General features: G+C 42.1%; 1 protein-coding gene across 4 annotated transcripts; it reads right to left on the reverse strand.

Annotated features, from left to right (window-relative positions):
• Window positions 1-929: 929 nt before the first annotated feature.
• Window positions 930-22,902, reverse strand: MFF (mitochondrial fission factor). 4 transcript variants are annotated; one of them, XM_030954508.1, is made up of 9 exons: window positions 22,761-22,902; window positions 18,241-18,458; window positions 17,211-17,383; window positions 16,151-16,239; window positions 12,668-12,742; window positions 9,378-9,536; window positions 4,134-4,196; window positions 2,116-2,200; window positions 930-1,739 (listed from the first exon to the last, which is right to left on the reverse strand). In XM_030954508.1, the coding sequence occupies exons 2-9, from the start codon at window positions 18,455-18,457 to the stop codon at window positions 1,608-1,610; spliced, it is 993 nt and encodes a 330-aa protein (XP_030810368.1). In that variant the 5' UTR covers window position 18,458; window positions 22,761-22,902; the 3' UTR covers window positions 930-1,607. The 4 variants fall into 4 exon arrangements, with proteins under 4 accessions (XP_030810368.1, XP_030810369.1, XP_030810370.1 ...); XM_030954509.1 differs by lacking the exon at window positions 12,668-12,742; XM_030954510.1 differs by lacking the exons at window positions 9,378-9,536; window positions 12,668-12,742.
• Between the last annotated feature and the right edge of the window lie 928 nt (window positions 22,903-23,830).

Raw genomic sequence — 23,830 nt, forward strand, 5'->3', positions numbered from 1 at the left:
ATGCACAGCAAACGCCCCGATGTAGTCACAGAACACAGTAAACAAAGCTCAGAAAGAACAAACGCCACAGCCCTGTGGAAGCCAAGGAAGCAGGTACAGCAGCCCGTACAGCAGTGCAACAGCCACACACCGAGCCCACTCTGACTCCACAGCACAGGAAACGGATGAGAGCAGCATTCCCGCAAGCATTGCAGCACTTGTATCAATATCCTCAGGCGTTCTCATGCTGCTGCTCCCGGGATCCCCTGTCCTTACCCGGGCACTGTCCCCGGGCCCGTGTGCAGCCCCAGCACCGCCCTGGTCCCGCTGTGCAGGGGCAGCCCTGGCACTGGGGCACTGGACTGGGGCCTTTGCGCTGCGGGGGGAGCGAGGACAGCTCTCAAACACAGCCCGGCTCCTTCTCCTCTGCAGCCACCGTGCTTCACCAGCTCTTCACCCCGCTGTGCCCCTCTACAGCCCCAGAAGGGTCCTGCACAGGGCTCTGGGTCCAGCTGTGCTGAGGAAGGAAGGCTCCCTCTGGAGCAGCGCTGTGGTGTCACTGCTGGTCTCTGGCACACGGGCACGGTGAGTTGTTCTGTACACCCCGGGGAAGGAGCTGCGGCTGCTGCAGCCGTGCCAGGGCCATGGAGCCACCAGCCTGCAGGGAGGTCCCTCGGCACCCCTGTGACAGCATCGACCAAACAAAGCCGAGGCTGAGCAGGGGATGTTTAAACTGACCCCGGGATCAGGGCACCCCAGGCTGGCCCCCATCCCCAGCACACAGCCTGATGCCAGCGCCACAACCTCGGGGGTGGCAGCCTGCACTGCGCTGTCACATGCCCACCTGCTGCTTTGGAGCTAACTATTTACGTCAAAGACTAATAGTTCACATAAATTCTCAAATAAATTCAAATGATATTAAACAACGGTTTGGGGTTGGGCTTTTTTTTGAGAGTTTTATTAAAGATACTACACCAAAATCTCGTACTCCATAATATTTTGATCACTCACAAACTAACTTGCTTAAAAATGTAATTTATAGAAAAACATCTGCCAAATTAAACCTAAAAAAACCCCATATTACACACTTCTGGACAATCTGCATGTTAGCAAAGAATTTGTTTTATTATGCAACCTGAACATAAACAAAGAACATACTCATGAAACAGGACACACTCCTTGATTATGGCACACCTCAAAATACTTGGACTAAAGGAAAACTAGTGCAATTGTTTAATTGCATCTAACAATAGAACAATAAAAATGACTTTGTATTCCTTTGTTTTTTGTTCTTTTTTTTCCAAACCCATTCCATTTGTTCTCTTCTCTCCACAACAAAACCTCCAGTGGTTAGTCCTGGAGACCACTCACATTGCATGAAGCAGATTCTCCATGGGCTGGTCCATGTTACACAGAAGCATGCAAAGGAGGATACTGCAGCATTTGCAATGCAAATCTATTAAATACGTTATAAATGAACAAGGTGTCCCTTTAACACTGCAATTCTAGAGCCTTTATCTGTGGTGGAAGTTTCCAGTGTATTCATTATAAAACAGCATACAATCAGAAACAAACAAGGAATTTTGCAAATTGTGTTTGCAGCTAGTAAATCTTTCTGAGAGCTGCGTCTAGCGCCGAAACCAAAGCCAGCTATTGAGTAGCCAGAAAGCTACAGTAATGGAATACATGATCATTTCCCTCTTAGCACGCTCTTTGTTCTCTTCTTCCAGGAGCTGGAGACGGCGATTAAGTTTGATTATCTAAAAACAAATAAAGGCTTTTATTATTTCATTACAAGTTGCCACACTTTCTAGAAGCTTCTGCATAACCATGTAAAATTAGTATCTCAAACAGATGGATGTTAAACTGTTGATAATTTGACCTTCTCTCTTCAATCAGTAGTGATCAGATCCTGAAGTCCCCATTATTATTATTTCTGTTCCCCAGGAACAGAAATGGAGTCAGATTCTGCAGACTCCCAGAACAGGACATGGTATGTGAGGGCAGTCCAGCAGGGGCACAGAGAGGAGCCCTTGCCTTGCCTGTTGGGGGTACCTTTATAGTCATAGAGAAAACCTTCCCCATTTTACCACTACAGCTTTGTCTTAATGTTGTCAACTACAGTGTTTTACATACCTGTCTTCTTAAGGAGGCAGCATCTACCACTGTCATGTCATCTGGTGTTCCCTCGAGCGTCGTTTCGAAGCTGGAGAGAGTGTATCTAGCAAATGAAGGACAGGGCTCAGCTGTGTCAGCCATGCAGATCAGCAAGTACCATATTTTATCAACATTCTAGCAGATGTATATTTTGGTGGTGATGGAGACAAGAATTATAATTTTTTTTAAGCTGTTAGAAAGTTGCATTTCAATAGGATCCTAACTGAGTAAAGCACAAAGAGATATGAAGTAAGTGCTTGACTAAATTCGGGTTGATTGCTCTCCACACAGACAAACTTCCTTCTGACACACAGTTCCTCAAAAGACCATTTCCAGTTAACTGATTAATGAAACCTGAACATTGCCTGACCTAAAGTGCCAAAGCTGCAAGAGACCTAACTAGAGTAGAAATAACCAGAGACTTGCAAAGTGTCTTATGCTCAGTACCTACTTCAACATCCAAAGCGGACACTTACTGAGATTAAGAACCTCAGTCACATCAATCTCTGTATTTTAGGCAAAGAATCTGGCAAACAAAGCCCAGTGCAGAGTCACTCACTGCTTGCTGAACTTTGTGTGCATTAGAAAGTTTGTTCCCAGAGCACTCTCAATTTTCTGAATGCAGCAATTCAGAAAGAGCATTATTCCAACTCCAGGACAAGTTAAATAAATAAAGAACATTTATTATCAGTTAAAAAGTGGCAGAAAATCCATATAGGTTTGTGTTTTGATCATACAAGTGCTAGCTCTTAACCAGATTAATTTCCAACAACTAAACTGGTAAAGCAGTTTCTGATCCTCCACCTATTCCTGAGCTTCTTACTTTTGTATCTTAAAACCTCAGTTTCCAATATCAGCTCCCCCTGACTTCCATTCTCATGAGGACCTGTGAACAACTGCTGCAGACAACTTAAATGGCACAAAATAATGTCAAGGCTACTGAATTCCCAACAACAAATACACCTAAAAGAACATTAAGCATTTAATGATGGTTAATCTCAAACTAACAAGAATATGAGTAGAATTCCTGGAGTTTGCAGAATGCCCTTAAGTGCAGAAACTACTTTTGCATTTGCAGGTTCGCCCATCACTTTCCTGAAACTTCTCTAGAATGCCCTCTGAAAAACATGGAGATTTCTGATAAGAGTGTTTTTGAAGCTATTTTTTTTGTTAGTAGTACATGGTAAAAAAACCAGAAAATTTCACCAGATCTAAAGCACAGCTGTCCCTCACTCTCTCCTGGGAAAGGCAGGGAGGGTCAGCATTTCAGAGATTGCATGCACACGTCTCCCTCCCAGCTCACATAACAGTGTATCACTGCTGCTCTATGATTTCCAAACCTTTCCAAGTATTAAATCAAGAGGGTTACCAGCAAAAACCCCCTTGAGATACCTCTTAGACCATTTCAGAAACTGAATTCCTGAGTTAGAGAAGAATCTGTTTGAATCCAGTTTCTACTTACACCCAAATCTAACCTCCATCTCCATGAAAACACTGAAGTCTAAAAGGCAAATGGGAAAAATGGATGTGAAAGGAATGTTTTTCCCCATCATCCCGACCATGGGATTATGTGTCAATCTCTTACCTAGTTCCACGGAAATGATGCCAATCTGCCAAAACAACAGCAGTGAAGAGGCCTCCAGCTACAGCCAACAATCAGGCTGAGAGCACTTCCAAATTAGGTGTGGTAAGGCCAAATTTTCTAGCAAACTCCCTATTAAATAGCAAATACTTGAACTATACAGCTCGTGTAATGCAAGAGCCTCCCCTCAGGCATTAATCTGAGGCAGAGTTCTGCAGCACGTTGTATCTACCAGACAACTGAGATCTTGCAGGTGACTTGGATGGGGAAGGAATAAAGGCCTGAAATACCTCAAGAGTTGAGAGGCAGCATAAAAATGAGCACTGTGCCTTAAAATAACATTGCTGGGAAGAGGGAAATAGAAATCTGAATTTTAGAATTAGTGGATCATGACTAACAAAAAAATGCTCTTTACCTGGTGTTGTCATGATGAGGGTTAGAGGAAGTGGTAGCAGCTGACCCACCACGTAACATTGGCCTACAGCAGGATTTTGTAGATTGAAAGCACAAGACAGAAACAGGAAATGACAAACAAGAGATAAGATGTAAAACACAAAGATCAAAGGAACATCAAAATACTTCCAGATATACTCTATGTTTCAATATAACTTCTATAATTTATTTTGTTGTAAATTGCACTTTCATATTTCTCTCATTCAAATTTAATCAACACTGAATGTTTTTGCAGCTAAGACACATAAGCAAATTTTTGATGAAGCAGATTTGGAGAAGACTGATTTACAGAAGACAAACAGGTGGAATAGAAATTTAGCCTTAAAAAATAAATATGGGGAACTTCAGGTTAAAAAAAATAATACCCCCCAAATCTAAAACTTCACCCAACAGTAACAGGAAATCAATAAATGTACTACATGTACTTATAAAAGCCCTTTTAATCACCCTCTGCTCCCTGCAGGGAAAGGGGAGATTTGTCTTGCCTGTATTCATCTATTCTAGATGTAATTCAGAAAACCTGGGCTGGCAGCCTAAGGGCCGTGTATAACCTGAAGAGAGGGAGATCTCTCCAGGAAGTGACTGCAAGCTTCAAGCACATCTCTTGAATATCCTTACAAGTGTTGCTCTTCTCCCTTTTCTTTCTGGGCAGGGAGGAAGAAAAGGTAGAGCTTTTTTAACTGCTGCAATAATATACATAAGTTTGCAGGGAGAAGTTGCTGTATTGCAGCTCACCAGCAGCACCCTCTGACAAGCTGGCACTCTGTGTTTCCAGTGCCTCTGGTAATGAGGCATTAGGGTTCCACATCACAGGTGTGCAACAACTCTGCAGGAGCCTGAAATCTCTTCTCAATCTCCTTCATTTTCCCAGTGCCAACTGGAGATGCTTGTACCATGCACATAACCCACATGTACTGCAGGCTATAAAACTGAAGACAATCTAGGTATAAAAATCTTTACAGCAGGTCCATGTAGGAGGCAGAGCTTTGGTGCCAAGGTGGCTGGGGGAACACTGTGGCCTGAGACCAGCCAGAACCATGCAAAAATACCACAGCCACCAGCTTCATTTCAAAAGATCAGGATCTAGGAGCCTTGGCAAACTCTGCTACCTGGTAACTATTTATTGGGACCAGGTCCTAGTTTAGCTAGCACCAGAAGTGCACACCACAATGTTCTCCTTTCTAGCACTTAGGCCATTATGATTTGTTTTACAAAACTGAAAGCCCCATTTCTGATACATGCAGTATATGAATGTTCTTACCTAAATGTACAAGGTCTTGCAGAAAGTTATCCAAAAAAAGCTATTCCTAACCAGAGAAATAATTCAGCTGGTTGAAAATCTTCTCTGACAGATGTCACAACTAAATACTATGAGACAGTGTAAGAAATTGAGCAAACAGCAGCTATGGAGAAGGTCACAGAATTTCTCTGAGAACTTCAGTCACCTGTAACTAACTGGCAGATATGTGAATGCCAGTGCCAGTACCCAGCAGGCACTGCCCACACCATCTGACACAGGACAACATTTGGATTCTCTGTAATGAGAACAACAGTCTCAAGTGCTCTCTACATTCAGCTTCTGCGCTATCTTTCGGTACACAAAGTTTTACAGCTGTTGTAGAATTTATCAATCCTAATTCACAGCTACCCTTCCCAAGGAAAGCCACGGGCTTGGAGACAGCTGAGGGCCACAGCAAGGCACAAACCCAGAGCACTCTGAGACCTGTGCAAGGCAGGAACTCAAACTCAAGTCTTTGATCCTACTTCCCAACACAGCCAGGCTGTTAAGATGCTGCAGGTGATTTCTTCCTTTTCTTTACAGTTCACTTTTTATTTCATTACATATGGACCCAAAAGGAATACCACAATACTGTCCCATCTCTTCTACTTGCTTGGTTTTTTTATATCAACAGAGAATTGATTACATTGATCACAGTGGCCTCATAATTGAGAACCTTACCCCAAAATTAGCTGGAAGTTTTTTGGCAAATACAGAATGTACAAGTATAATATAGGCAAGCCATTAAATGCGTGGCCTTCTTTAAAAAAATAAGTGTACGTTAGAACTTTGAATTTTCTGGCTACTTCTGTCAATTCCATCCTAAACATTAGTGCATGATCAGAAGAAGCCATACACCAAGGTCATGTGTACTCCCTGCTAACACAGCAGCAACCTCAAACTTGAAGGGAATGCTCAGGAATACAATTCAATACCAGTGGGAAAACAGGCAGTAAGGCAAGGAGCAGCTGAACCTGGTCTGTCTCCTGCTGCTTCCAGAGTGAGGATGCAACCCTAAACACATGGTCTGGGAGGAAAACAACAAGGGGGGGACAAATGTCATCTCCTTCTGAACCATCATTACCCCAGACTACAGTCAAGTGTAGCCCTCTTTGATGGTCTTAATTCACTTCCCATTTTATTTCTACAATCTTTAACTTTCTCAATATAAAAACGATCTTATAAAATCTCAGGATATGACTATGTGGGTGAAGTTTGGTATTTAAAAAGGACAGTGGTTTTTTAAAAAAGGGCTATCCTAAAGAGAAGAAATTATAAATTGCCATACTCTTTCCTCCTAAATAAAATGTACTGACTCAAGAGATGAGTCAGTTTAGATAAACTACATATTTCAAAACAAGTCTAGGCAGATATGAAGTTGTCTTTTTTCCCTGCATTTAAGACATCACTAAAATTTCCTTAAATGCATGGAGTTTTTTGGGGGCTTGTTTGGCTGGTTTGTTTTCTGATTTTCTTCTGCTGCCTAAAGCATAAAAGATCAGTCTTCAAAGGACACTAGGAGTAGGTCCTATAGTCATTCCACAGAGATTGAAACAGAAAAATGGTTAGAACTAGAAACCAAAACTGACCTATTGTCCTTGTCCAAGCTGAAGGAAATGCAAGAGTAAACAGTGGTCATTAAATTGTTGCTCATTTAAATAATCCTTTATGTGAGCAGTGCTGGCTGAGCTAGGCATAACTCATTATCTGCAGCGGTACCATCAGCACCTACCGTTAGCAGTTTTAGTAGATTGGAAAATGTTTGGGAGAAAAAAAAAAAGACAAGCTATAAAACAAGTTAAAAATATTTCCAGTGAGTAACACACAGCCAGATCTTGTTAGCTTTAAAAGATCTCTTCAAGTATTAAGCATAAAATGTTAAAATAGGTAAGGCTTTGAGAAAGAAAACACATTACACAGAGCAAAAGAACAGAGTGCAGGTTTAGAGCAATTTTAAATGAATAATATTTTGCAACCATGCAAGTGGATCATCCAAATTTCACATTCCCAAGCCAGCTGTAATGGTGGGTGTCTAAACACCCAGCCACAAAGAATACACTTTCACCTTATTGAAAAGTTCATTATTTTAGCACCTATTTATTCATAGGTGACTAGAAACAGGTTTCCCATTCCTTCTAGGAAGGTTAGTAAGAACACCTCAAAAATTAACTCAAACCAGGATAAGTAATGCAGCTTTTGAAGGATTCAGAATCCCAGAATTTTGCTGATAATTGAACTAAGTTGAAAGTGTATGTATATGGATTTGTTTTCCAGAATCCAAGAAAACACAGGCAAGAGCATGCATAAGAGAAGCCAGGAATAAGACCTGTTAGCTTCACAGCAGACTGGGAAAAGGGCTACAGTTCCAATCTATATTTTAACAAGGACTCTTGGCACAAGATCCTTAAGTGCTACTGTTCATAGACAGTAAAATTTCTTCTTGTCTGGGAGCTTTAATTTGGCAAAACAGAATTTTAATTGTATAATTTTAATATTGATAAGGGAAAAAAATACTGATGCCCAACTGTTGATAGATAGGCATCAAAATTTTAACAGCTACAGCCTGGCATTTCACAGGATTAAATAATTCATTAGTTAAGCACCCAACCTGCAGTATTTCAAGGGACAGCTGATTTTGCTTGTTTTTCTGAGTCCCAGTTTAAGAACACAAAGGCCAAAAATACTGGAGTTCTTTACAATTTAGGAATGTTAACATGGGCATTTATATATTGTCAGGTCAGCAAACATGGTGAGCTACAGGAGGTGCCAGTTTGGAAAGTGACTGCAAACACACAGACATTCACAGTAAGATTGGCTTGATAGTCACATTTCATTGCTGAAACAATTTAAACTTCACACTACACACAGTAAGTGTGCTAAGATAAGGCAGCAGAGGCACATGGCAAATTTCAAAGAACTTGCTAGCGCAGGCCACACTGAAGGGCTGCAGGAGAAATGAGCAGTTCCTCCCAGTGTTCTTCCCAATTATTTCCACTAATTCAGCCTCCTGGCAAGCCCTGGGGGTCTGAGCTAGCCCTGCACTGGAGACTGTGTGCAATTGTTACCTGAACTTCTGTGCTGGCATACAACTAACCTGGAAATTGCTTTTAGTGAGTGTACATTGCCATTGTTAGTCTTTAGGAATGTTTCTATAGTATTAAACATGCTGTTCTTGGAACACTTCCAAATCCCAAATCCAGACAGTCTAAGGACACACCAAGTGAGCAAAACTCCACTGAAGAGAATGGAAATAACTACACAGGGATTGCCATGAGGCTTGTTCTGGCTCATTACTCTCAAAGTGTCAGGTTATCCATAAAATCAGAGACAGCAATAATCAGAGGAGCAACCAACTCCCCAGTGTCCCCTGCCTTTCCTGCTCTCAGCATCCAGGGTGGGCACCATTAGTCATGTGGCCACCAGAGAGAATTATTCCCAATATAAACCATGACAGTTTCAAGTCTTGACACATTATCATAGTCTACAATGCCTTTTAATATTCTACCCTGTTTCTGCACACTTTTTAATGCTTCATGACATCATCAACCCAATCTTATTGATTTGCACCACTGCTCACCAACTGAAAAACAGAAGACAAGGCTTGTAAATTTGCGGGCTCAGGGTCAAGTATCAATTGCAGAATACACTGATAATCTCAGACCAGCAAAACCCCTTGCAGCCACAGGCTAACCCTTCCTATAAAGACTTTTATTTGGAAGGAAACCAAAAACAATGCTATATTTGAAACAGAAGCATTTTGAAATGTGAATTTTGGACATTTAAATTGCTTATGAATATTGAAAGCAAAGGAAAGCAAAAGCAAATAATTTCATCTCATTGTTGTGTAAACAGAAACCAAAGTCCACTAAAAAGGAGAAAAGAAAAACAAAGCAGCAGAAGCTGGCAGAACCAGTGACAACCAATCACCTGCGGTTTTCATCCAGCACATCCAAGACCTGCTGGTAAGCCCTACGAGTGGAAGACTGGATAAACGACAAAATGCCACGAGCAGAGTAAAGATTAATTCCATCTTCAGGTAACATATTGGGAGGACAGACACGAGCCTGTTGCAGTGATGGGGTCACACTGTTTGTACAAGCATAGTAAATGAAGAGAGAAACACTAGAGTCAGATTTTAAATGAAAAAAAAGCTTTTCAGATAGACCCCATTCCAAAATGCTTATTGCTTGCTTTTGGTTTACCCTTCTCCCACCACTGTAAGGTAACACTCCCAAATTCCAGTAGTGTGGGGATTAGGAGCTGCATTTACATATCTCCATCAGAAACACACACAGGTAGTAATAAGGACACAATTTTGATCTGTTATACAAGTTAGTCCTAGAAAGTGCTTGTACAGCTAAATCTGTACCTGTTGAAATCAGTGTTCAAGTCCTCACATGACATCAATGAGAGGACTGTTTTTACAAGCACTGGCATTTTAAGAAAATCTACACATCATCTCTTTTCAAAACACAAGCCTTTTTCAATAAGGAGAATCTCACACAGAACCCCTTCAACAAAATTTTTTGGAAGCTGTAATCAAGACAATATTTTGATTGGCACACGAACAAGTTTGAAGGCAAAATGCAACAAATTCAAAAAATAGTACAAAATTCACATCCCAGTGACAACAAATTACATGATCTAACATGTTGACTATGATGCAAAAAATATTATTTAAAATATGCAGGACTGGACTTCAAACATAGCCATTTGGATTATACCAAACTTGTCTATCAGAGAGAAAACAGCTTTGATAAGCTGCCTACAATTTGCTTATGTTTCTTTACATTCAAAGTGACTTTATTCACTTTTCCTGCGCACAAAAAGATGATTGTTTTTTTAATCTGGAAACTTTATTAGAGGTGACATGCTTTTTTAGTAGGGATTAATTGGTGTTAACTTAATGTAAATATTAACACACATGCAAACCAAGTGCAAGCCACTGTACCCTTTAAATCTTGGGTTAGTTTTTATTCTGAGATTAGCACCCATAATTCAACACATTTCCTTGCCACTTGTGCTTTGCTACAACAGCTTTGAATTTAAAATGTCAATCTTTTTGACCTTGGCATTTTAATAAAACATTAATGCTGAGTACTTGGAAGTTGGTTTGATATTTGGCTAATATCTAGATGGGTCAGAATTCTGTGGCTACTCTTACTTTGAACAGAGCTGCTCTGCATGTGGCTGGCAGCAAGATCACAAAACTGAGTAGGACAGAAAGTTCCACTGAACAGACTGAATCAAAGAATGTTACAGGAATGTCACCTCTCCCACAGCAGAGCTCAGCCATCCTTGGCTTCGAGGGACACCCACATATGTAGCAACTGGGGCTTGGCTGATATCGGTCATTGTTACCTCAAGGGCAGGTATCTTTTCAGGCTGCCACAGACTACATTTCAACAAATATCTGGTTGCTTCCTTACAGCTTTTATCGTTCTCCCACACTTGTGGAATTCACCTTTCTTCTGTATTTCTGATGACTTCTATTTTGTAATCAATAGTAGTGGTCACATCCACACATTTTACTATGGAATTGCACTAGAAATGCCCATATTCAACTGAAAAATATCAAGCAGCAGGGGCAAGTTCAAAATATTGCCATTAAAATGAATTTATCAGAATTTTTACTCCTTGTGGATTTGCTGGATTGAGGCAAATGAGGGAAGAGTTAAGGCTTGAAATCACAGCATATTTTGCATTGAAACTAATTTCTCCTGTACATCACTTCAGAGATGTGCAGAATAGAGTGAAAGACAACATAATAAAAAAAGGTAGCAAATAATATTTAAACATATTGCAAAACAGAAAAAATTGTGGAATTCCTGTTGTTCAGAATGGTATTAGTATAAATACTACAGTAATGATTTTTGCATACAAAGATTTCTGTATATACTAAAAAGATCCTAATAAATTATAAAAGCAAAACCAAAAACCCCAGTTTTAACTAAAACTGTACAGAATTCTTTAGCATTAAGTTACATGTGCTGATTAAATTCAAAGTTATATAATAAGGAAAAAATAAAAAAACAAGAATAGTTCTATGAAGGACACAAAGGCCATGACTGGGAGTTGGAGAGAGAAGCAAATTTTTTTCTTCTTCTGAAAATTTTGCTTTTTCAGGATTTGAAATTGCTGTCCTGTAAGCATCTGGCAGTCCTTTGGACTATGTCAGAGACCATGGAGAAGAAATATTATGAAGTAATTACCTGATACCAATCAGCCCAGATAACATAAGAGAAAAAAATCTCTGCCATAAGGCAATTCTCTAATATGTAGTATAAGCACTTATCATTAGACATTGTGGCTATCCCCCCTTCCCCCCTCCATTTCCAGTGAAATGGTTCTAGTTGTAGGTATAATTTTGTTTCTCATCTCTGAAAAGAATTCTTATATACAGCTCCAGCCACTGTAACCTCCCTGGTTACAGACACCAGTCAATTCCAGAGTTTGGAACCAAAACAGACAGGATGAAATTACAGACATTACTATGAAAGAGTACAGAAGCATTTTGCTATATGCAGTTTTTAGCTTAGCAGCAATCTCCCCTAAACCTTCTCAAAGCATTTGTGGTGTACTCAGGCTTTATTTCAGTATTTCTCTGACTTGCAGTTCTGGTAGTATTAAATGAGAGGTAAACAGATGTAACTAATTATGGTTACTTTGAATTCAAGCACATAGACAGACGTGCACACCATCACCTTTTCCTCCATGACTTGCAAGAAGAACAGAATTTCTCAAACTGTGAAATTGAACTCTCTAGAAAGATATGTTATTCTAAGGAAAAGGCTGGAGCAAAAAGAAAATTAAGTGCTGCCCAGTTTTCCCCGCACTCTTGGTGGTTTGGTGATTTCCAGCAGAGAAGTGGAATCCTTGCATTCAGCATTGGCTGGCAATGACCAACAAAAAGCTTTGTTTCTCCAGCTATACAAAACTAGCCAAAGAACAGAGTGTCAAACAAGTTAAAGATAATTTGAAATTTTATTTCCCTTTCATTGGCTGTCAGGTGTTTTTCCCTGTGCTCTTTACAGAGGGAAACCATTTGGCCAAGTTTGAGAAACCCTGAAGCAAAATTAGAAACAACACATTCAGTGTAGCTGTTTCAGATTTTATATTCTAAGCTAGAGGTACTTAGTCAGAGTATTAGTACTGCAGAGAGCTACAGAATTATACACACTCTTGCTTTTCATATACCAGGGAAGGTTCAGGCTTACGTGCAATCCTTAGTCGAAAGAGGTGACTGGAACCGTGGCATTTTATTTCTTGGGACAGTATCTGATCTGTGCCACCTTGAATAATAATTGTAATCTCTTAAGTAAGCATCCTTAGAAAAAGGGGGATTGTAATTTAGAGAGTTGTCATTATTGCTACACAGACAGTTATTGTACCAGCAGGTACTTGTTAGTCCCAGGGTTTCTAAGAGCATTAGAGAATTACTGACTTTAATGAAGCTCAGCTGCCAAAAAAAATCCTCAGAACTGTCTCTGCATGCAACTGGATGACAAGAAGAGAAAGACAACGGAAGAGAAACCACTATTTGTGCATGTCAAGAACACTGTGATAGGGAGCCCAGCCAACTCTCACTTGCACCATCTATTCCAGAATGTTTGATTTTGTCACTTTCTAAGTGAAGCCTTGGAATTTCACATGGTACATCTGAATATTTTGTCCAAGGAGGACAACAGTGTCCTAGACTAAAACTTGAGAACTGTAATCATATTTTGCAAACAAAGGTTTTAAAAGGCAGTGCTCCAAGCACCTCTTCAATCCTCATCACAGCATCTGAGCAGCCCACGTGGACTTCCTTTTCTATGTGACGATGTGAACCAAACCAAAGCACAAAAACAAAGAGCTGATTTTTGTCAAGGTAGTGCACCACAGCATTTGTTAGTGCAGAAGAAAACTATTTTTTTAGCCAACAACACTGGATATAAGAACTTTAGCAGCAGCTAGTTTCTTGTAATTAACTGGAAAACTAGTATTTCCAGATGGTAAAAGAATTCCAAGGTGATATAAATGAGGTAACAGCTGCACAATAACATTTTCTGTAGTGCAAAGAATAGATTTACATGAAACTTGTAATTTTTTTTTTGCAGTTTACACTGTATGTCCTGAGGGCTTAAACTGTGAGGAAACAAGAGCCAAGAGGTTACTTTTCCACCAAGCACAGAAGGCCTGGCCTTCCTGCATTTGTGGGAGCTGCACAGGTTCCACTGTGACCACGGTGTTTTTACACTCTGAATTCATAGAACATTCTCCTGAGGGGTAGCCAGGTACAGAGTCACATTCTCCACTTGGGGAGTGACAAAACCTGGATGAGGGAGAAATGTCAGACTCAGCATCAGAGTGCCATAGCATGTTCAAAGTGATTCCTTTCTTTGGATCATATTGAATCAGAAGAATCAATTATGATGGAGTAAGAAGCCATTTCTAGTAACCTCTGTGATTTCAAAGGAGATGATCTAACATTAGACACAGCATAACTTCTGTCACAAGAAAACAGGTACCTGGAGAACAAGAGAAAAATGAAGCTCTACTAAAATACATTATCTGCAGGTCAGAAGTGCAGAATACTGCAATGAAGAAGGATATCTTCCACGTGGGCAGTAGAGAACACAGATCTGAAGGCTCAGTATTATATAGCTGTTATTTATCTTACAAGCAAGAGAAGAGATCCTGGATCAATCAAAAAGATACAATAGAAGGTGCTTGGCATTGGAATTGTGATTTATATGACAGACCTTATCAAGCACTAGCGTGGGTATCAAGAGAGGAAAACTAATCTCCAGGTGTGTAATAATTTCCTGGCTTTTGTAAATGATAAACTGAGTCATGCCAGCTGCCAGTCATATGTTCCTTCATCACAGGCTTTTTAAATTTACAGGATTCCAGGTGCTTATTGTATTGCTAAGCCTCTGAAGGATTGATAGAAGATTAAAATACTGTGACAGCAAATAACATTCAGGCCATGTAAACCCAGTAATTCTATATATAACTACTGAGTGACAGCAAAGCACAGGACAGCACATTTTACAGATTTAGGATTTTCAGATTCAAGAAGTCCAGACATGTGAGAAATCTGACAGCAACTACAGGCAGAGCTGATCTTACTGTTTTCTCAGATGGCTGGCATGGCCCATGACTTTTGGAAAACTAAACTAACAAAGGGATCGAGTGTAAAGCAATTTCAAGAGATTGCAAGAATTTCTTTACCAACTGTTTTTTTCTTTTAAGTGCAATACATGAAAGACTGGCAAAGCAGAGCTGGCAGCATCAAAGGGAGAAATACTTCCACAGGAAGCTCCCATCACATGAAGACCATGGTACTCCAGCAGGCACCATGTCCAAACTGCCAGATGGGCAATAGAAAGCCACTCTGAAGTGACATTATAGTGTGTCCAGTCCAATGGGACATTAGTGGGTAAGTGGCACCACAGGGAACTTGGACACTGAGGAGGCTGATAGAACACCCAGAGACTGAGCTGGTCAGGCACTTAAAGATGGGAATCTGAGTTTTGCCAGCTCAGTAAATGTGTGTGACTCTGCAGACCTGAGCACCTAGACAGGAGCAATCTATAAACTTGTATGAACCCAAAGTCCGATCAAATAAGAAGGGGAAGATATGAAACAATATTTCCATGAATATCTGGAAGAGAAGGAGAAGTGTAACATGTGTGGAACATGCATCAGAGTACATTTCATTTTAGCCAAATTAACAGGTGGACAGATATGTGGTACACACAGTACCTCCTAGTGCCCCTGATGTCAATAGAAGAAAACAGGCATTTCTAGGGCATACTTCACTTGATCTACTTTAGACTAAAAACAGGTAGACCTTATTTAGGCTATGCACTTATTTCCCTCTAGTTACTGAAAATTAAGTTTGCTGGTGATCTAGCAATATTTTTATACAGTCTACATTGGGACAGATGAATCCCATCTTTCAAATCTTAAATTTAAAGCCTTTTCTAAGGCAAGTACTCCTTACAGCAGCTGTATTAAAATTCACACATAAAAGATTCCTAAGTGTTATATTGCAAAACCAGTTATTTCCAGGTGGAAAGATGCTGTCACTCAGAATAAGCCATGATTAATCCAAGACTATCACATCTAATAAAAATTTACAGACATGTATTTCTTCAGAAGACACCCTAAGAACTGCAGCCTTGGATGGTAACAATAGATGAAGTTTCTAATTCTAAGTGCTCCTTGCCATTTTGGTCAGGAAAGATTAAGATGTATATACTCACAGATTCCAATACATGTAGTACAGTGACACCACATAAAAATTACTAATTCTAATATTTATGAAGAAATAAAAATATTTCTTCTCCAATGAATGAAAATCATTATAATATTAATAGTGAGAGAATTGGGAACATTTTGATGCACAAAGAATGCCATTTCCTGAAAATTCACGGGGAAAAAGTATTGTAGCAACACAGAAACTGAAAAATCTCCTGAAATAACAACTCCTGATAATTGGTGAAACACTTCCACCCATCCGCTGCCAGAAGTCACCTCCCTAAACAAAACCCATAGAGAAGAAGAAAAAGGCTGGTGTTATAATAGTTAAAATGACGTTCTTGCCACAACATACAAAACATTAGTTGGGAAAAGCAGATAAGGAGGAGGTAAGGAAGGAGGGATAGGTGTCCCAGAGGTGCAGCAGAGGCCCTGCAGGGGGCTGCACTCACATGGAGTCGTTGCGGGCCAGCTGCCCGTTCTGCCGCGTGGCGTTCTCGCTCATGGAGCGCTCTCGCTTCAGCCTTCCCACCGCGCGCACCTGCAGCACGGGAGCAAAGGAGACATCAAAGCCAGAAAGTTCCAGGACACAGCTCTGTGCTCTGCAGGACTGTCACCCACATCTGCCCTCAGATACAAAGGCACATTGCCAGGGGTTTCACAGTGATTAGGAGGAAAACAACTGATGACAGATGTGATGCTGGTACATGTAAAATCAAGCTCCACACTTACTGCAACCCTGTTGTTACCTATCTGTGTGACCTGATGTCAAAATTATGAACCAACAGAATTTCCAATATTCTCTGGAGATACTCAAAGCCCTCTGGACACAATCCTGAGTAACATGCTCTAGGATGACCCTGCTGAGGGAGGCTGGACTAGATCAACTCCAGTGGTCCCTTTGTCTTACTCATTCTGGGATTACTTCCCACCACCAGATATAAATATATTTCTATTGTATTTTATAAGCCTATAGAATGTGCAGCTTCATAAATAATTTACATTTTTAAAGTGTCAGTTGCCATTATTCACCCGGATGCCAATGTTATACCATTATTGGAATTTGTTTTTTTCAGAGTTTTGTTAAAACTCATTAATTCTGTGTGGTGTTAATCACCTGGCTATCAAGTCCAGAAGTTAACCACATACATTATAATGTATAACTACATACAATACAAGAATCTTGTATTTTTCTGATACTTTATAAATCAAAAAAACCTTGCAGCTCTCTCTTCATCACAAGCACTTTTTTGTTAGAAATATTTTGAGTAGATCTAATTATGACCTTATTTTTGTAAATAGTGAGTAAGCTTGCTGAGCATGGCAATTCCAGGCCATCTGCCACTTCAAAGTCTAAACAGGACTACTATAGTGCTAATAAAAATATTTCTGTATTTTCCCAACATATGTCAGCACCAGGTTGATCTGCACCACAGTAGAGAAATCACTGGTCATTTCACTTTCTTTAGCAGAATGCTTCTCATCTAAGGAAAAAGCAAAATAAGTACTGGCCTCTTCACTTTGAGGTGTCTGCTGTGGAGGTTTTTCTAGGTCCAAAAAATCTAGCGGTCGATCACTAAGAGAAATAACACGGGGAGGAGTTTTCAATGCCAGTGGTTTGAATGGAGTAGACTGAAGAATGTCAAGGTCTGCTGGTCTGGAAAATGGAATGTCTTCACTATTACCTGCAAGAACATCAATTGTCAATACAAAGCAAATTGTTCTGAGGCCTGAAGGCCTGTGCCTAAAGTTCAAAAGGACATCACAGCAGTAACCTCTCCTGCCTATGCCAAATGATGATGTATAACCTCCTTTAACCTTCTTGTATGTTAAAAACTACTGCTGAAGTGCTCATAAAGACCACATTGACACTTATTTGAGCAGTTTCTCTGAGGACAATGATCCTGAGTAACCCTGAATCACATAAACTGTTATGCAAGTGCGAGCACTCAAGACACAGTCCTATCAGTGTCTTTGACTGAGGACATCAAAGCATAAAATATATGCATGTCACACATTTTGCAAACTTGTTAGACTTTCAGCAGTTCTGGATATGTCACTTTAAAGCCCATGACCACAAATACTAAACTAATATTGATAGAGTCCACTCATAATAGACAGATTATCAACAAAATTAGCACTCTAATTAAGATCAAACATGTTTTGCAGGACAAATATAAAGTCCATCCCCAAAATTTGTTACAGTTACTTTAGCTTACAGTTAATTACTAAAAATCGGGTGCAAATCAATAAACAGTAATTTTTTCTCCAAAAATAGCATAGTAAGATGAAACATCAGCAATTAAATCTTCTGTTCATAATTAATTCATCAGCTGTCTCCATTATAAGCTACACCAAAACTATTCATGAAACATTTTCAGACCTTAAAAAACCTCCCAAGTTAAAGAGCTTTAACTGTTTAAACACCAGAAAGCATTTTACAGGTTATTCTTTCAAAAATGACGTATCAGTATATATTTTTTCCATCCAGAAATCAGGAGAACTAATTTAAGTTTTCACCTGCACTGCGATGCAGACATACCTGCCACTACAATCCGCTCTGGAACCTGCATGGTTACACTGGCATTTGGAAATCCTTCCTGGCTGCTCTTGTCCAGGTCAGCGTTTTGAGGAGCCACCTTGAGCTTCTCGGGGACCCTCATGCGCTGGCTGATGCCCTCGGTGTATTCCATCTCGTACTGCAGCCGGTTCATCTCGGCCATCTCGGCAGCCGGCGACGGGAACGCCGCCCCGCTCATCCTGCCAAGGCAACCCAACACTCAGACAGGGACACGGACCCAGCAGAAGGGGGGACAGGAGATGCTTTGCTCAGGTCACCAGGAAGTGGGAGATAATAGCTGAAGAGTCTTCTTTAAAGGAGCAAACTGTGCAGTGAAATTCATAGGAAGTGTAGTCACAAAGTGCTGGGAGGTGCAGGCAATGAAAGAAGAACAAAGTGATACTGTAGACAATGCTCAAATTGAGGGTTCTAAAACTGAGCCATGACAAGTTAAAAAAAACCAAAACAAACCAACCTGGAAATTCTGCAGGCAAGGTACTATTCCTACACTGGCTGACAGAAATAGAAACATAAACAAACACATCAAAGAATCGGTAGGATTGGTAGGAAATATATCCAGGATTGGTGAGAAATCTAAATTACTGATTTGCATTTACAGAAATCCAGCATACTTGTGGTTGAGAAAATGGCTGAAGTCTCACAAAACTGCATGTTGAGGCATGGGAAGACAGAAAAGACACAGCCTGGGCAGGAGCCTCCTGCTCACTGTCAGTCACCCAGATCTTACAAGGACAAAGTTCCTTATCAACAGCCTGTCAAATCAGCTTGAAAACTGAGAATATTCATAACCCTTCCCAAGTGCAGCAATTCTTTAAACTTCTCACTTCTATATTTTTCTGTAAATTAACATCTTACTTTTGTGGAACTGATACCAGATGAGGAGGAGAGAGAACAAGATTTTATTTAAACTTAAAAGCATTTGCCAGTACTTTATATATACATTTTCCTAGAAAAGCAGTGGAATTTCAAATGAAGCAGTGGATGAGACCCTAGAAACTGGGCTGTGAGCAACTTACTAATGCAATTGCTGGGAGTTCTGTTAAAGACCAAGATAACTGGGAGTCTGAAGTTTGATTTAGGGTCAAGAGAAAAAGAAATCCTAGAGCTGTGCTTGGGGTGGCTGGAAAGGGATCTCAGACAGCTGGGAGGAGCTGATTACCTGGGCAGTGGCCAGTGCACCTTGCTGATGGCTCAGACCCAGATAATGGCTATGGGCTCAGTTAAGAGACACCCCGAAGCTGCATTTGGAGAGGGGCTCCCAGAGGAAACACTGAGCTGCAAGAACTGCTTGTGGGAAACTCTTCACCCAGGCAACAGCTGGGGGGCTTGTCAACAGCTCACACTGCAATGATGGTTTTTTAGGGTTTGAATAGGAAAACAAAGTTTCTAGACATATATACACATACACAAAAGTAAATATAGCTTACATTGGCAAACCTGCCTGTGCAAAGCATGGCTTAGTCTAGCACAAAATCTATGACTGGTGTTGCTTAAGTAGGTCCCTAAAGGAAGTAACCCATCCTGGCAAAAAGGCAGGGTTTGCCACTAAAATTGCAGCTACATTCCTTTACTATTTTTGGCAGCAAGGCCACGTCTGTTGCTGCGTGTGCACTGCTGAGCTGAACGTGCAGAACGCAGAGAGGCCTCAGTGCAGAGCAGCCCAAGGCAGGTGAGCCAGCCCAAACCCTCCCTCCCGCCATCCCACACAAGCTATACTTCCACATGTGCCAATAAAACCTTGAATAACCCTCAGGCAATGGACAGAAGCACAGAGAAGGATCTGGACTGTGTAACACACGACTGCACACACACTGAGTGTGATCACCTGGCAGTCCATCCTGCAAGCCTCGGTGTTATTTGCAAGGCTCCCTATCACCACACATCAAATAAAGCATCTCAATAATCTCCAAGTGTCACTGTAGCACAGTAGGAGAACAGGTGATCAGGGAGCAGGCTGAAAGGTCACTGTGTAACCTTAAAAAAGGTCCATGTAAACTTTAAAAAAATTAGTTTCAAATAAATACTGAAGTGCGGCATAATTAATTCATCTATATTAATTATCACTGTTTGTATCAAGTGAAAGAAAGCGAAACAACCCATTTAATAAGGAATAAACACTTTATAGCAGTTCAAGAGGTGCTTAAGCATCTGTCACTTCAGAAATGTTAACCTTTTCACACGGAGTTTTTTCATCCCTGCCCTTTGATTTTAAAGACTAGATTTGCACCTCTTGCAAGACATTGGCTTGACCAGCCAGTGACATGAACAAAATACACAGCCATCTGAGATTTCTACATTCCAAAAGGTCCTTTACATTTTAAACATTGTCTGTGATCAGTAAAGCATTTCCCAGTCTCATAAAAATCATAATGTCAACAGAGAGACCAAATTTTAAGAACTTACAGTACCCAGAGTATCGACTGGCAACAGCTTTAAGCACATTTATTGCTCACATGTGACCAAAGGTGTTTCCCTGCTTCACTCTCATTTGGAAACACCTGGCTGGCTCCAAGTTTTGTGATCAAGTATCCCTGCCCTGCAGCAGTGTTTCCACCACAGCTTGGTGAGGCTTTTGGACACAAGTCTGCTTGCACAACAACTTTCCAGCTTTCCAGCTGCAAGGCAAAACCTACACAAAGCCAGACAGCAGTAGAAAGTATTTATAAACTAAATAGCATTGTGTGGGTTTAGCAGCGCTTGCCAAGGCCCTACAGATGCAAAACCTCAATATCTTCCTACTCTCTTCTACTTTGTGCCACTGAGAACTGGATTGCTGTCAAAGTGATTGCAAATTTTACCCCTTTTTACAAGAGAACGGCAAAACAGAAACAGTGAGATCTCAGCAACAGATAAAACATTTTAATGAAGCTTCTGAACAAAACAAAGTTATGTTTTCTGCAATGTCCTTGTTATACAAAGCATTTTACAGAAAGCATTAATAATAAATCAGGTGACTGAGGATTTTAAAATTGATATTTACAGAACTAAGTACCTCTTAAAACAGCATGATAATAGAAGTCTGAGAATGATCAGACAATAAAAATCCAGTCACAAATACAGGATAAATAAAAAATGGCTGATGTGCAAATGAGCATCAAGTGCATTTAATGAAAGAAAGAAAGAAAGGAGAAATCCAGAGGATGATAAGGCAAGAGGGGAAAAAAACGGTTATTAAAAGTGAATTACATGTTCAGAAAGGGACAGGAGAACCTCCCTCTCTTAAACAAGAACAGAAGAGATGAGCCTGAAGCAATGCATACAAATGTGAGGGATGACTGTTTGGCAGCATTATGGCCATAATCAGACATTGGCCATATCTGTGCTGCAACCGGGAATGCTCTGCACAGTGTGGAGCCCCAGATACAAGAAGATGAGCTCTGGTAACAGTATAGCTCTGTCAGCACAGAGCTCAGAGAGGTTTTACACACCACACCAAACTGTAGCTTCTCCAGCTCCATTACTGTTTGTTCCTGATGTGGCTCCTTCACAGATCCTCTGTTCATGTGCACATAAGATACAAAGTGTTCCCTTGGCAAGCATCCAGTTATCCTTGGACGAGGAAAAGGGGGAAGAGGAAGACTCAGAGCAAAGTTGAGGATGCAAATTAAGGGCTCAAAAGACCTTATTCTGGGGCCCTGTGACTGAATACAGATCAGAGAGACCGGGAACTAACACAGCACGAATGGAACAGTCTGAGGGAGAGGAGCACCAGGCGCAGGCTAAACGCTGAAAGCAGCTCTGCAGAGCTCAGTCACAGGTGCTGAACTGAAACAATGCACTGGCCCCTCTCCTCAGCACTGGGATGACATCAACGAAATGTACCTGTGACACACGGGCAGGGCTCTATGATCACAAACCACTAAAAGCTGAATTCTTTAAAGCTTGTTTCACTCCGGTAGAATGCTTTAACAAAATACTTATAATTTTTTTTTAGTAAGAAAAAAAATGCTGGAGAACGTTAGAAGAAAAACATCACCCTGACAACCATTTTTCGGGACACCCAACTATTCACTGCGCTGTGGCGGCACTAAAAGCATTCGGAAATAGAGGGGATGTAGGTGCTTCCTTCTCTTTATGGGGGTGGTCACGGCGGCTCAGCCGATAACGTCCGGGGGAATTGGGGAGCTCGCGGCCCGCGGCACTTCGGCCCCGGTGTCCCGGGCGGGCAGAGCCCCGGCACAGGCTGTGCCCTGTCCCGCTACCGAACGCTCCCACGCGACCCGGCAGCGACCCCGGCACCGGGCCGGGCCGCGGGGCACAGCCCGAGGGGCCGGGCCGGGCCGGGGGCAGTGCTGGCAGTCGGGACGGGCCCTGAGGGGGCCGGGGCTGAGCGGACGCTGCCGCGTGGAGCGGGGGACACACGGGCTGAAGGGGCTGCGGCTGCGAGCGCGGCGAAGGGCCGGCTGCGGCCCCGCGGGTAGGCCGAGCCCTCCGAGCGAAGCTGGGGCCGCTGCCGCCAGGCCCCGGCGGTCCGTACTCACCCGTGCGGCGGAAGGAGGCCGGGGAGCGCTGCCAGCCCGGCCCGGCCCGGCCGGGAGCGCGTCAGGCACCGCGGCACCGCACCGCGCTCCGCGCGTCAGCCGCCAAACGCGGCTTGCGTGTCCCCATCGGCTGTCCGTAAGGGACGCGCGTCACGTGACCGGAGGCGGGCGGAAGCGGCTCTCGCCGGTGCCTCACGTGTGAGGGAGGCGGGGGCAGCCATCTTTAGTGAGGGCAGGCGTGCGCCGCGCAGGCGCGTTGGGGTTCCCGGCAAGGTGACCCGCGGCGCGGCCCCGGGGTGCGCAGCCGGAGCGGAATGGCGCAGCCGTGCGGCGGGAGAGCCGCGCTCTGTGCCCACACACGGAGCGGTGCCTGTGACCCGTGCGTGTCCGGGTGTGTGCTGAGCTCTGGCACGGGCAGGAGCCGGGGCAGCCCCGCCTGAGGCCGGCTCTGAGCTCCCCGGGCCCTGCCCGGCCCGCTGCCATCGCCGCCCCGTTACCGTCACCAAAGGCGGGTGACAGCCGTCACTTTCGTGCCCCGCTGACACCCGGCAGCGCTCAAAGCTTCTAAGGGCACCATTAGCTGACCCCTCCTGATTATCAGCGAACCCAAGAGCAGCTGCTGCTTCATGGCATAACTCAATTTTTCAACTCCACACACGAAAATACAATGAAAGATGCTGTTATGTCTATGAGGTACTTTTTAAAAAGAAGAAAGCAGGCTCAGAGCTTTCCCTATCTTTGGATTTATGATTACGATATTTTGGAGGTCAGAAAGTGTAGCAGTTCCACCACATAAGCATGTATTGATCAAGGGCTTGCAACTTGATAATTCAGCTCTTCACAAATATCAACAGCACTGTTTTACATAGGCAAATGGTCAGAAATATGATCTCCTACTAAACAGAAGTTGTCCAACATTGAGAATGATGCAGTAGTTGTCTTGAGATCTTACATTTGCTCTTATATTTAGCTGCCTTGAAACATGAGCTGCCCCAAGCACATCTTACCAGGCAATCTTCATCATTCTGTATGTGGAGTCCTCAATTTTACCTCTTCTTTAACATTTTATA

The sequence above is a fragment of the Camarhynchus parvulus genome, chromosome 9 (assembly GCF_901933205.1).
Source record: "Camarhynchus parvulus chromosome 9, STF_HiC, whole genome shotgun sequence".
In the NCBI taxonomy this organism is placed as follows: domain Eukaryota; kingdom Metazoa; phylum Chordata; class Aves; order Passeriformes; family Thraupidae; genus Camarhynchus; species Camarhynchus parvulus.

Excerpts from the sequence above, each read along its gene's own strand:
- MFF (XM_030954508.1), bottom strand. The coding sequence starts at position 18,457 with ATGAGCGGGGCGGCGTTCCCGTCGCCGGCTGCCGAGATGGCCGAGATG. Across the intron at positions 9,537-12,667 it reads CTTTCGACTAAGGATTGCAC|TGTGACCCCATCACTGCAAC; the intron begins GTAAGCCTGAAC and ends TTGTACAAACAG. Across the intron at positions 1,740-2,115 it reads CTGCCTCCTTAAGAAGACAG|ATAATCAAACTTAATCGCCG; the intron begins GTATGTAAAACA and ends ATTTGTTTTTAG.